The sequence below is a fragment of the Triticum urartu genome, chromosome 5A, assembly GCF_056163025.1.
Source record: "Triticum urartu cultivar PI428250 chromosome 5A, HENAU_Tu73, whole genome shotgun sequence".
Lineage (NCBI taxonomy): Eukaryota > Viridiplantae > Streptophyta > Magnoliopsida > Poales > Poaceae > Triticum > Triticum urartu.
Genome location: NC_141877.1, coordinates 527627672 through 527641785, shown reverse-complemented (window position 1 = coordinate 527641785; position 14114 = coordinate 527627672). Strand labels below are relative to the sequence as shown.

Below are 14114 nucleotides of genomic sequence, written 5' to 3'. Positions count from 1 at the left end.
GAGAAGACGGATGACCGAGACATAGTCTTTCAGAAGCGCTAGCACCTTACGATCGGGTAGACCATACCACCTACATCCCCTACATCTGCTAGTCTACCACTGTAAGAGTTCGCACGACTTAGTCAACTATGCTAGAGCCCATAATAGCTTGTGGCTGCACACGGAAGTTTCTAGTATGAATAGTCTCATGATCCCTTTGAGCCTGGGTGGCGGTCCAATAGAAAACAGGCAAGTCCTGGAATACCCAGGTGCCTCAATCCACCCAGATGTGTGTTTAAGTTGCCACCTTAGATAAACCATTAATTAACAATCTCACATCTGTCATGGATATCACTCACCCAATCCACGTCTACTAGCATAGCATGGCATAATAAGCAAACGTAGAAGTAACTGCCAAAGGTTTGATAATAACAGGTAATAGGTACTACCTCATCTACTTCCCATCCCACAATTTAATTAGATCCTGATCATGCAGTGTGTGAGGATTGATCTAATGCAATAAAACTGGGTAGTAGAAAAGGTATGATCAAAGTGTTACTTGCCTTGCTGATGATCCACGAAACCTAACGATTCGAAGTAACAAGCGGCGCACTCCGGGTATTCTATTGCAGACAAACAAACAAGCATACAATAAGTACTCATCTAATGCACGGGTAAAACTCAAATAAAAGATCTAACCAGAAGGTTCAACTTAAGAACTCCGGTTGGCAAAAAGAATCAAATCAAACGAAGCAACGAAAGTCAAACGGCGAAAGAAAACAACTTCGTTCTAGTAATCTGGATCTAGTGCAAATTTTACAGTAGCAAAATCTTGTTTAAGTTGGTTAAACGGATAGAGGGTTTCGAGGCGAATCCCTAGGCGCTTGAATCGCCTGATTCTGATAAACGAGCGAAAAGTTAAACTAAAACGAAAATCGGATCAGGAATCACGATTAGAAAAATCGCGGATTTAATCTGAGAAAAAGAAAAACGACGAACGCCGAATATTTTTTTCTCTCTTTTTTTTCGGCACGGAAAACGAGGCGCGACGAACCTCGGGCGGAGGGATCGTCGGCGGCGGCGGCTCTGGCGGCGCGCATGGATCGAGGCGGGGCTGATGGGCTGGGGCGGCTCAGGGCGGCGCTATTTAAAGGCTGCCCCCGGGCGGTGTCCCTCTCGGGTACAGCCCGAAGTCGGTTCTTTTTTTATTATTCCGCTCGGAAGAAAAATAAAAAGAAATACTAAACGGACTCCAAAAATTCCGAAATAAATTTTCACGGGCTTCTAAAATCAAGCCGCACAAGGTGAACATTTATTTGGGCCCTAAATGCAATTTTGAAAAACGCACTTTTTTCCTAAATTTATTTGGGCCCCGGAAGGCATCCCCTCTTTCGTCTTCGTTCATAGGTAACTTTACTTGGAGCTATATTTTTATTCGCCACATGATATGTGTTTTGCTTGGAGCGTCAATTTATTTTGTTAGGATTTGTTTTCTGTTATTTAGAAAAATGTTTTGCATCTTTTATTTCAATAAAAGTGGCATTGATAGCCTTTACTATGCCTATGTCACAAGTCTTCATGTTGCTGTTTGAAAACAGAAAGTTTACCGCTATTGCAATAATTTCCTAGAAAAGTCAGAATGTGATAAAATGTTGAAACCTTTTGCATATGAAGCTCTGATAAATTTACTACAGTGGTAATTTTATTTCATAATTTTTGGAGCTAGGGAAGTATGGATGTTGCTGTTTTCTTTACAGACTATCCTGTTTAGGCAGATTGCTGTTATGTTTGCATTGTTTGCATATGTTTGCTTCTTTAATGATTCTATTTGAGGATAGGACTATTAAATATGCAGAGGCATTTAGTATGCAATGTTGAATAATAATTTTAGTGGTTTGCTACAGTAGAGTATGACAAGGTTTTTGCAATGGTTTATACTAACTTATCTCACGAGTCCTTGTTGAGTTTTGTGTGGATGAAGCTTTTGAGATTTAGGGAGACCGTGATATGAGAGGAATTAAGGAGACACAAAAGCTCAAGCTTGGGGATGCCCAAGGCACCCCAAGATAATATTTCAAGAAGTCTCAAGCGTCTAAGCTTAGGGATGCCCCGGTTGGCATCCCACCTTTCTTCTTCAACAATTATCGGTTAGTACCGGTTGATCCTAAGTTTTTGCTTATTCACATGATGGTTGCTACTCTTAGATGTCATTTTATTTAGTTTTGCTTGTTGTTTAAATAAAGTATCAAGGTTTGAAATTATTGAATGGGAGAGTCTTCACATAGTTGCACAATTATTCGACTACTCATTGATCTTCACTTATATCTTTCGGAGTAGTTTGTCATTTGCTCTAGTGCTTCACTTTTATCTTTTAGAGCATGGTGGTAGTTTTATTTTGAAGAAATAGATGAACTCTCATGCTTCACTTATATTATTTTGAGAGTCTTAAATAGCATGGTAATTTGCTTAAAATCCTAATATGCTAGATATCAAAGAATAATAAAATTCTCTTATGAGTGTGTTGAATACTAAGAGAAGTTTGATACTTAATGATTGTTTTGAGATATGAGGATGGTGATATTAGAGTCATGCTAGTTGATTAGTTGTGAATTTGAGAGATACTTGTGTTGAAGTTTGTGATTCCCGTAGCATGCACGTATGGTGAACCTTTATGTCACGAAGTCGGAGCATGAGGTGTTTATTGATTGTCTTCCTTATGAGTGGCGGTCGGGGACGAGCGATGGTCTTTTCCTACCAATCTATCCCCCTAGGAGCATGCGCTTAGTACTTTGTTTCGATAACTAATAGATTTTTGCAATAAGTATGTGAGTTCTTTATGACTAATGTTGAGTCCATGGATTATACGCACTCTCACCCTTCCACCTTTGCTAGCCTCTCTAGTACCGCGCACCTTTCACCGGTACCATAAATCTACCATATACCTTCCTCAAAACAGCCACCATACCTACCTATTATGGCATTTCCATAGCCATTCCGAGATATATTGCCATGCAACTTTCCACCATTCCGTTTATTATGACACGCTTCATCATTGTCATATTGCTTAGCATGATCATGTAGTTGACACAGTATTTGTGGCAAAGCCACCATTCATAATTCTTTCATACTTGTCACTCTTGATTCATTGCATATCCCGGTACACCGCCGAAGTCATCCATATAGAGTCATACTTTGTTCTAGTATTGAGTTGTAATCATTGAGTTGTAAATAAATAGAAGTGTGATGATCATCATTAATAGAGCATTGTCCCTAAAAAAAGAGAAAGGCCAAATAAAAAAAGAGAAAGGCCATAAAAAAAGAAAGGCCAAATAAAAATAAATGAATAAAAATAAATAAAATAAAAGGGACAATGCTACTATCCTTTTACCACACTTGTGCTTCAAACTAGCACCATGTTCTTCATATAGAGAGTCTCATATGTTGTCACTTTCATATACTAGTGGGAATCTTTCATTATAGAACTTGGCTTGTATATTCCAATGATGGGCTTCCTCAAAATGCCTTAGGTCTTCATGAGCAAGCAAGTTGGATGCACACCCACTAGTTTCTTTTGTTGAGCTTTCATACATTTATAGCTCTAGTGCATCCGTTGCATGGCAATCCCTACTCACTCACATTGATATCTATCGATGGGCATCTCCATAGCCTGTTGATACACCTAGTTGATGTGAGACTATCTTCTCCCTTTTTGTCTTCTCCACAACCACCATTCTATTCCACCTATAGTGCTATGTCCATGGCTCACGCTCATGTATTGCGTGAAGATTGAAAAAGTTTGATAACATCAAAAGTATGAAACAATTGCTTGGCTTGTCATCGGGGTTGTGCATGATTTAAATATTTTGTGTGGTGAAGATGGAGCATAGCTAGACTATATGATTTTGTAGGGATAGCTCTCTTTGGCCATGTTATTTTGAGAAGACATGATTGCTTAGTTAGTATGCTTGAAGTATTATTATTTTTATGTCAATATTAAACTTTTGTCTTGAATCTTTCGGATCTGAATATTCATATCACAAGTAAGAAGAATTACATTGAAATTATGCCAACTAGCATTCCACATCAATTTTTTTATCATTTACCTACTCGAGGACGAGCAGGAATTAAGCTTGGGGATGCTTGATACTTCTCCAACGTATCTATAATTTTTGAATGCTCCATGCTATATTATCTACTGTTTTGGGCAATATTGGGCTTTATTATCCACTTTTATATTATTTTTGGGACTAACCTATTAACTGGAGGCCCAACCCAGATTTGCTGTTTTATGCCTATTTCAGTGTTTTGAAGACAAGGAATATCAGACGGAGTCGAAACGGAACGAAATCAACTGGAGAAGTTATTTTTGGAAGGAAACACACCTGATGGACTTGGACCCCACGTCAAGGAAGAAACGAGGTGCTCACGAGGGTGGGGGCGCGCCCCCTATCTCGTGGGGCCCTCGTGGCTCCCCTGACGTACCTCCTGCACCCATATATACCTACGTGACCTAAAACTTCCAGAACACAAGATATATCGGGAGTTCCGCCGCCAGAAGCCTCCGTAGCCACCAAAAGTCAATCGGGACCCTGTTCCGACACCCTGCCGGAGGGGGGAACCCTCACCGGTGGCCATCTTCATCATCCCGGCGCTCTCCATGACGAGGAGGGAGTAGTTCTCCCTCGGGGCTGAGGGTATGTACCAGTAGCTTTGTGTTTGATCTCTCTCTCTCGTGTTCTGGAGATGATACGATCTTGATGTATCGCGAGCTTTGCTATTATAGTTGGATCTTATGTTTCTCCTCCCCCTCTTCTCTCTTGTAATGAATTGAGTTTCCCCTTTGAAGTAATCTTATCGGGTTGAGTCTTTAAAGACTTGAGAACACTTGAGGTATGTCTTGGTGACCAACTTGCGGGTTTTGTGACATTGGGAACCTATGCATAGGGGTTGGCACATGTTTTCGTCGTGATTCTTCGGTAGGAACTTTGGGGCACTCTTTGAGGTTCTATGTGTTGGTTGAATAGATGAATTGAGATTGTGTGATGCATATCGTATAATAATACCCATGGATACTTGAGGTTACATTGTTGTATCTAGGTGAAATTAGGGTTTTGGTTGATTTGTATCTTAAGGTGTTATTCTAGTACGAACTCTAGGGCTGTTTGTGACACTTATAGGAATAGCCCAACGGATTGATTGGAAAGAATAACTTTGAGGTGGTTTCGTACCCTACCATAATCTCTTCGTTTGTTCTTCGCTATTAGTGACTTTGGAGTGACTCTTTGTTGCATGTTGAGGGATAGTTATGTGATCCAATTATGTTAGTATTGTTGAGGGAACTTACACTAGCGAAAGTATGAACCCAAGGCCTTGTTTCCACACATTGCAATACCGTTTACGCTCACTTTTATCACTTGCTACCTTGCTGTTTTTATTATTTCAGATTTCAAATACCTTTATTTACTATCCATATACCACTTGTTTCACCATCTCTTCGCCGAACTAGTGCACCTATACAATTTACCATTGTATTGGGTGTGTTGGGGACACAAGAGACTCTTTGTTATTTGGTTGCAGGGTTGCTTGAGAGAGACCATCTTCATCCTACGCCTCCTACGGATTGATAAACCTTAGGTCATCCACTTGAGGGAAATTTTCTACTGTCCTACAAACATGTGCACTTGTAGGCCCAACAACGTCTACAAGAAGAAGGTTGTGTAGTAGACATCAGTCCATATTGGAAACTAAGGGATATTCAGGCCTCCTTTTAATAGAGAACCAAAACAAAGCATTAACACATAGTGAATACATGAACTCCTCAAACTACGGTCATCACCGGGAGTGGGCCCGGTTATTGTCACACCGGGGTTGCCGGATCATAATACGTAGTAGGTGACTATAACTTGCAAGATCGGATCTAGAACATGGATATAATGATGAATTCATAAACGGTTCAGATCGGAAATCATGGCACCCGGCCCAAAGTGACAAGCATTAAGCATAGCAAAGTCATAGCAACATCAATCTAAGAACATAGTGGATACTAGGGATCAGGCCCTAACAAAACTAACTCGATTACATGATGAATATCATCCAACTCCTCACCGACCAGCGAGCCTACGAAGGAATTACTCACTCCCGGTGGGGAGCATCATGAAATTGGCGATGGAGAAGGGTTGGTGATGACAAAGAACGAAGATCCCCCTCTCCGGAGCTCCAAACGGACTCTAGATCTGCCTTGCCAAGGAAGAACAGGGCTTGGAGGCGGCTCCATCTCATGGATCACGATAATTCTTTCTCCCTGATTTTTTCTCCGAAAATAGGAATTTATAGTGTTAGGGTTGAGGTCTGCGGGGCCACCAGGTGGGTACAACCCACCTGGGCGCGCCAGGAGAGGGGGGCGTGCCATGGTGGGTTGTGCCCACCTAGGGGCCCCTCTCCGGTAGGTCTTAGCTCTAGAAATTCTTATATATTATATAAAAATTCTAAAGTTTCGTTCCATTCCGAGAAGTTTTATTTCTGCACAAAACCAACACCATGGTAGTTCTGCTGAAAACAACGTCAGTCCAGGGTTAGTTTAATTCAAATTATGCAAATTAGAGTCCAAAACAAGAGGAAAAGCATGAGAAAAAGTAGATACGTTGGAGACGTATCAAAGGTCTCCCATTTTTTTGAATTTTTTATAATGGTTTCAAAAACCGGCCGATTTCGTCGCGGCGGCCGTTCGTGGCTAGGGTTTGAATCATGCAAATATGTTGTTGATTCTTTACGAAAAACCATGTTTAGATGACATTGTCATACTTGAGCATGAAACTTATATTGTTTCATAATGTTGTTGATTCTTAATGAACAATCTTAATGGAAAACTATGTTTTTAACAATCAGAAAATGAAACTTATATTGTTTCATACATGAGCATGCACAAAACCCATAATTTTATCTTTCATCCATGAGCATGCACAAAATATTAATTCCCATCAATAACCAAACTGAATATTCATAATTAAGAAACTAAATATTCATACTTGAGCATCCATGAGCATGCACAAAATTTCAATTCTCATCAATTTCAAACTAAGCATGGCTGACACTGTCATACTTAAGAGGTTTACACCAACAAGCTTAAACCTGACATACTAAACATTGACATGTTCAGATTAACATGCTTAACATCGCCACTTGATTTTGTAACATCTTCACTCGTTCTTATCCTTATTCTCCTTAATCATCCTGATGCGCTCAGAGTGGCGAATGCCGACGCAGATGTACTCCTCTACCATAATTGGCATGGTCCTGCCGCCCAGCTGTGGGATCGCCGGTGCCACCACCATCGCGAGGTCATCGTCAGGCACCACCATTGCGAGGTCATTGTCAGGCACCACAATCGCGAGGTCGTCGTCAGCCACCATAGCAGGGTCGTCGTCAGCCACCACCATAGCAAGGTCGTCGTCAGCCACCACCATAGCAAGGTCACCAGCCTCCCCGCTCTGCTCCTCTTCTTCCCCGCTATGCTCCTCGTCATCCTCGCTCTGCTCCTCTTCTTCCCCACTTTGCTCCTCGTCATCCCCACTACTGCTCCCATTGCCTGGCCAAATGCAACAAAGTTTTTATAGCAATCTGTGCGAGACGATGTCAGAAGGACAGGAAGAAGAGAGGCAGATAGCTTACTGGCATCCTCATCGTGCTGGTAGTACATGCGGCAGATGGTGTTGTCGAACATCTTCACGGTGAACATGGCATCACCGTCGTAGCGAAAGACAAGGAAGCGCCCGAGCTGTAGGTCATGGGCGCGGGCGAAATGCTCCCGGCCGGGCCCTAGGTACATGTGGCCTTTGGCGTCGAACACCACCAACACGTCCCACAGCCTGCGACACCCGCTGCCGGCCTCCCGCAGCTTCACTTTATGGGGATCACGGCCAGCGAGCATCTTCATAAACTTGTCTGGTAGCCTCTGTAGCGAGGGTCAAGCAGTGGTTAATTGTGCCAATCAAGCACTATACAGCAGAGAGATGATAAATAGATGGGTGAAGGGAGATCTTGTCTTGAATATACATGCCTACTGCAGGATTTCTCAATTACGATCTCAAGAACTCAAAACCTTCCATGCTGGCCATCTCACTTCTTGGCATGGCAGAGCGCAGCCGGCGGTGGCAGCCTCCCCTCGTCTCTAAAAAGTAGCATTGTAATTAAACAACAAGTTACCATAAACATAGGAAACAAGCACTTCAAAACAGTAGAATACTACTATAAATGGCAAAACAATTTACTACTATAAAAGGACCATATCTTCCCATGTCTACTATAAAAGGCATATCTGCCCATATCTATAAATGAACATATCTATATCTATAAATGAACATATCTTCCCATAACAAATATCTATAAATGGGCAGATATGTAGATATGGAAGATATCTACATATCTAATCCAACATATGGGCAGATATCTACATGAACATATCTATATCTATAAATGAACATATATGAACATATCTGCCCCTTTGCGTATCTATAAATGAACCATATGGGAAGATATGAGTCTGATCATACTAGTGTTAGAGCCAAGTTGGATGAGAACATAGGAAACAAGCACTTAAAAAAGGTAGAATATTTACTACATGTGTTTGCCAGGGCCTCAATTTGGAATACTACTATAAATGGCAATGGCCTCAATTTGCTACTACTCTATCTGGCAAAGGGGCAATGAGTAGAAGAAGAACATCAACATCAACATCAACAACACCCATCAACAGTAGTAAGAAAACAAGGACATTTCTGATGGCAAAAACATCAACAACACTATGTTTTCTTCTTCTACTCATTCCATATTTTGCTAGCACCAAAAACATCAACATCAACAGGGCCTTAATAGTAGATAAGAAACCTAATCTATCTACTTTACCTAATTTGAACCATATCATATTTTGCTACTAAGTTAAGAGGAAGGAGTCGGCGGATTCATATCATATTTTGCTAGGCCAGTCAGCTTAGTTGTGGGCTTTCAAATAATCTAACCCAAATTTCCAAACGAACCCTAATCCAAGGCCAGCACAACACCACCCACCCACTCCCCCTCCATTTGAATCAAGCCCTAACCGAATCTAATCCTAATCCATTCAAACCCTAACCGAATCCAGTAAACAATAGCAGAAAACCCTAACCTATCAGGAGAGGAAAGAGTTGCGGGAGAGGAAGGCAGCGGATTCTTACCTCCAGCGGTCGGTGGCGGCGATGGCTTGGTGGGAGATGAGCTGCGGCGATGGCGGAGAGGAAGGAGTTGCGGGAGAGGAAGGAAAAGAATGGTGAAATTAGAGGAGGAGGGTCCACTTGTCAGTTGCAGGAGAGGAGGGTCCACTTGTTTGAGAGGCAGCCACTCTCTCAAACACATGTAGTTTTGTTCGAGTACATAACCAATAGTCTCTTCCTAGCTCAGTGGTAGTGAATATGTTGAAACAAGCACTCGGTTGTGGGTTCGAGACCCTGCTCACGCATTATTTTTTAGTCGCACGCCAATATTTTTTGGTAGCTCAAGGGGAAAAGGGTCGAGTGGGTAGAGTAGCAAAATGACCCACTTGTCAGCGAGTGGGTCAAGTGGCCCACTTGTCAGCGATGTGTGTGTTTGATACTTGGCCGGTTTGATGATTTTAAAAGAGATGGCATAGAGTAGAAGACTAGTGGCCTCTTCCTAGCCCAGGGGTAGAAACACAGTGAAATGAGCGCATGATCGTGGGTTCGAGTCCCCTCTCGCGCATATCTTTTTGCTCATAGTGAAATGGAGCCACGCGTGGGATCAGATGGGCTGTCTGATGGAGCGCGCCCATGTGCAAAATTCAGTTAAAAACAGCTCTGAAAACAACATCTTCAGTTCACCAAAAACAACATCTTTAGTTCAAAAAAACTTAAGGATCACCAAAACTACATGATCACCAAAAACAACATCTTCAGTCCAAAAACAACATTATTTTGCAATCTTTTACATCACAACCAAAACTAGATGATCACCAAAACTACTAGAGCATCATTTTGCATCTTCAGTTCACCAAAACAACATCTTCATTTTGCCTCTCCATCACTAAAACTTCATGACCACCAAAACTACATCATTTTGCATTGTATCTTCAACCATCATCTGCCTCTCCATCACTACACAGTCTCATGCATTTTGGTACCTAGAGAGAATTGTAGTACAAAAACTACATCAGGATCACATCAACAACAACTACCAAGGAGAGAAAATAGCATTAGCTCACTAAGGAGACAAAATTTACCTTCGCTACTCATCGTCGTCGATACCAAAACAAGGAACTCTATGCCCACTCCTGTTTTCCTCGTCATCACTACAATATTGGAGCATAGTATGATCAGTCCTGTTTTCCTCATCCTCGCTCTCATGTCCATCCGCTACCACCTTTCTTCTTTTATTGATGCCTTCAACTGTTGCAGCATCAACGAGCACACATTCTCGGTCCCTTCGCACTCTGCTTTGCGCCGAAACTTCCATAGAGTCATCATCAACTTGCAACGGAACTTCTGTAGAGTCATCATCGTGGTATGTTAGTCCACTACCACCGGGGCCCTTTTCCACTTCAGTTTCAGTCACACTCCACAAGTGTTTGCGCTCAAAGTTTTGCACAACTCGTCATTTTCCATGCAAAAGAGTGTCTGGCAGATAAAACACCATTGTTGCTTGTGTTGTTAGAATAAAGGGATCACTCTTATACCAGCACCTTGCAGTGTTGATGCTTTTGAAGTGGCCATCATATTTGACAAAAGAGTCTCTCTTCTTCTTGCTACCAAGCTCAAACAAATCATAGCGAAATAAGACAACTGAGTGATGGATGCCTCCACTAGAGTTGTACTGCAACTCTACGATGCTTCTCAGCTGACCATAGAAGTCAATGTTCTCACGATCATGTGACCCCTCAGTGACGATTCCACTATTCTGTGTCTTCCTTTTTTCCTCGCGGTCAACGGCATGGTACCGGACACCGTCAGCAATGCATGCTGAATACACTCTCACTCGCTTATCCGGTAAGCATGCCAAATCAAATAGATCATCACTGACCTTCTTCTCCTCATGTAACTTTCCAATCTGCACAAATAAACCATTTAGCAACAATGGTATTTAACAGTTGGTGAATAACACAGAAAAGATAAAACATGTGGCTAAAGATCTCACATGATTCTGAAACCATTTAGCAAATCCCTTGGCAACCCTTTTATCAACATGGATCTTGCTTTCTTCCTGATTTAACTCTTCCTTGCATTTCCTGCAATGCCAACAAAACATGTGAATTAAAACATTAGGCTGGTGCCAACCCAAGCAAAAAAATATAATGAGTGCACAAGGTATAACGTACTCGATATATGGTAGAACCTCGGCGCAATTGCTGAGCACATACCAAACCATCTTGGCATACTCATCACAAGCCTCCAAGTATTATGAGGCTTCAAGAAAGTTCACACCATGCTTGAAAACAGAGACATCACCACTTTGGGAATCAGGCCCCTCTCTATTTCTGCCCGACCGGTTCCATCTTGTTTCCACATCGCCAAAAAGTACGACATATGCTTTAGCAATCGAACCTTCAGGTCTTGCCGTGTTTTGCACATAACACTTACAAGTAAGGATCCTTCTTTCGATTGGGTACATCCAATCGTATTGCACATAGCCTCTAAGCATTGCCTCTTTTGGTAAGTGCACCGCCAAATGGACCATCACAGTGAAGAAAGCTAGAGGGAAAATCTTCTCGAGCTTGCAAAGAATAATTGGGATTTCTTTTTTAAGTCTTTCCAGAACAGTTAACTTGAGTGTTTTGCGGCACAGTTCTCTAAAGAAATTTCCCAGCTCAGCAACCGCTTCATATATATCCTTGTTCATGATTCCTCGGAGGCCCGCCGGTAAAATCCTTTGGAGGAGGATGTGACAATCATGGGTTTTCAATACTAAAAGATTGAATCCATCAGAAGTAACACACTTTGGTAGGTTAGCAGCATAACCATCTGGAAATTTCACCGCTCTTAGGAATTCACAGAATGCAAGCTTTTGTTCTTTACTCATTGTATACCATGCTCATGGCATTTCAAATGAATCTTCATCTTCATTGTGTTGTAGATGAAAATCTTCTCTTATGCCCATGTCCTCCAAATCAAGCCTAGAACTAACCGTGTCCTTTGTCTTCCCTTCAATGTTCAGAAATGTCCCTATCAGATTATCACAGATATTTTTCTCAATGTGCATTACATCGAGATTATGCCTTAATTTCAGATCAGCCCAGTATGGCAGGTCCCACAAACAAGACCTCCGGTCCCAACATTGGCCTTCCTCATGCTTTCTTTTCTTCGCAAGCTTTCCTAGTCTCACATCTTTCACCTTTTCAAGTTGCTCCTTGATACGTCTCCAATGTATCTATAATTTTTTATTATTCCATGCTATTATATTATCTGTTTTGGATGTTTAATGGGCTTTAATATACCTTTTTATGTTATTTTTCGGACTAACCAATTAACCAAAAGCCCAGTGCAAATTGTTGTTTTTTCGCCTATTTCAGTGGTTCACAGAAAATGAATATCAAACGAATCCAAACGGAATGAAACCTTCGCGAGGATCTTTTCTAGAACAAACATGATCCAGGAGACTTTGAGTGGACGTCAAGGAAGCAATGAGGGAGCCAGGAGGCAGGAGGGCGCGCCCCCCACTCTCGTGGGCCCCTCGCAGCTCCACCGACCTATTTCTTTCGCCTATATATACTCTTATACACTAAAACCTTCGGGGAGAATAATAAAACACCTTTTCCATCGCCGCAACCTTCTGTACCCGTGAGATCCCATCTTGGGGCCTTTTTCGGCGCTCCGACAGAGGGCATTCGATCACGGAGGGCTTCTACATCAACACCATAGCCTCTCCGATGATGTGTGAGTAGTTTACCATAGACCTTCGGGTCCATAGTTACTAGCTAGATGACTTCTTCTCTCTCTTTGGATCTCAATACAAAGTTCTCCTCGATCTTCTTGGAGATCTATTCGATGTAACTCTTTTTGCGGTGTGTTTGCCGAGATCTGATGAATTGTGGGTTTATGACTTGATTATCTATGAATATTATTTGATTCTTCTCTGAATTCTTATGTGCATGATTTGATATCTTTGCAAGTCTCTTAGAATTATCGGTTTAGTTTGGCCTACTAGATTGATCTTTCTTGCAATGGGAGAAGTGCTTAGCTTTGGGTTCGATCTTGTGGTGTCCTTTCCAGTGACAGCAGGGGCAGCAAGGCACATATTATATTGTTGCCATCGAGGATAAAAAGATGAGGTTTATATAATATCGCTTGAGTTTATCCCTATACATCATGCCATCTTGCCTAAAGCGTTACTCTGTTCTTATGAACATAATACTCTAGATGCATGCTGAATAGCGGTCGATGTGTGGAGTAGTAGTAGTAGATGCAGAATCGTTTCGGTCTACTTGTCACGGACGTGATGCCTATATTCATGATCATTGCCTTAGATATCATCATGACTATGCGCTTTTCTATCAATTGCTTGGCAGTAATTTGTTTACCCACCGTAATACTTGCTATCTTGAGAGAAGCCACTAGTGAAACCTATGGCCCCAGGTCTACTTTATATCATATAAGTTTCCAATCTACAATTCTTGTTTACTATTTATCCTGCAATCTTTATTTTCCAATTTATTCAACAAAAATACAAAAAATATTTATCTTATTATCTTTATCAGATCTCACTCTCATAAGTGACTGTGAAGGGATTGACAACCCCTTTATCGCGTTGGTTGTGAGGTTCTGGTTTGTTTGTGCGGGTACTAGGCGACTTGCATGTAGTCTCCTACTGGATTGTTACCTTGGTTCTAAAAAACTGAGGAAAATACTTACGCTACTTTGCTGCATCACCCTTTTCTCTTCAAGGGAAAACCAACGCATGCTCAAGAGGTAGCAAGAAGGATTTCTGGCGCCGTTGCCGGGGAGATCTACGCACAAGTCAAGACATACCAAGTACCATCACAAACTATTATCCCTCGCATTACATTATTTGCCATTTACCTCTCATTTTCCTCTCCATCACTTCACCCTTGCCGTTTTATTCGCCCTCTTTTCCGTTTGCCTCTTTTTGCTTGCCTC

The 14114-nt window shown here is 41.7% G+C and overlaps 1 protein-coding gene across 1 annotated transcript; it reads right to left on the bottom strand.

Annotated features, from left to right (window-relative positions):
- Nucleotides 1–7021: 7021 nt before the first annotated feature.
- LOC147972487 (uncharacterized) lies at nucleotides 7022–9406 on the bottom strand. The gene is made up of 4 exons (XM_087523086.1): nucleotides 9189–9406; nucleotides 8036–8146; nucleotides 7648–7930; nucleotides 7022–7564 (listed from the first exon to the last, which is right to left on the bottom strand). The coding sequence occupies exons 3-4, from the start codon at nucleotides 7910–7912 to the stop codon at nucleotides 7176–7178; spliced, it is 654 nt and encodes a 217-aa protein (XP_087379212.1). The 5' UTR covers nucleotides 7913–7930; nucleotides 8036–8146; nucleotides 9189–9406; the 3' UTR covers nucleotides 7022–7175.
- Nucleotides 9407–14114: the final 4708 nt, after the last annotated feature.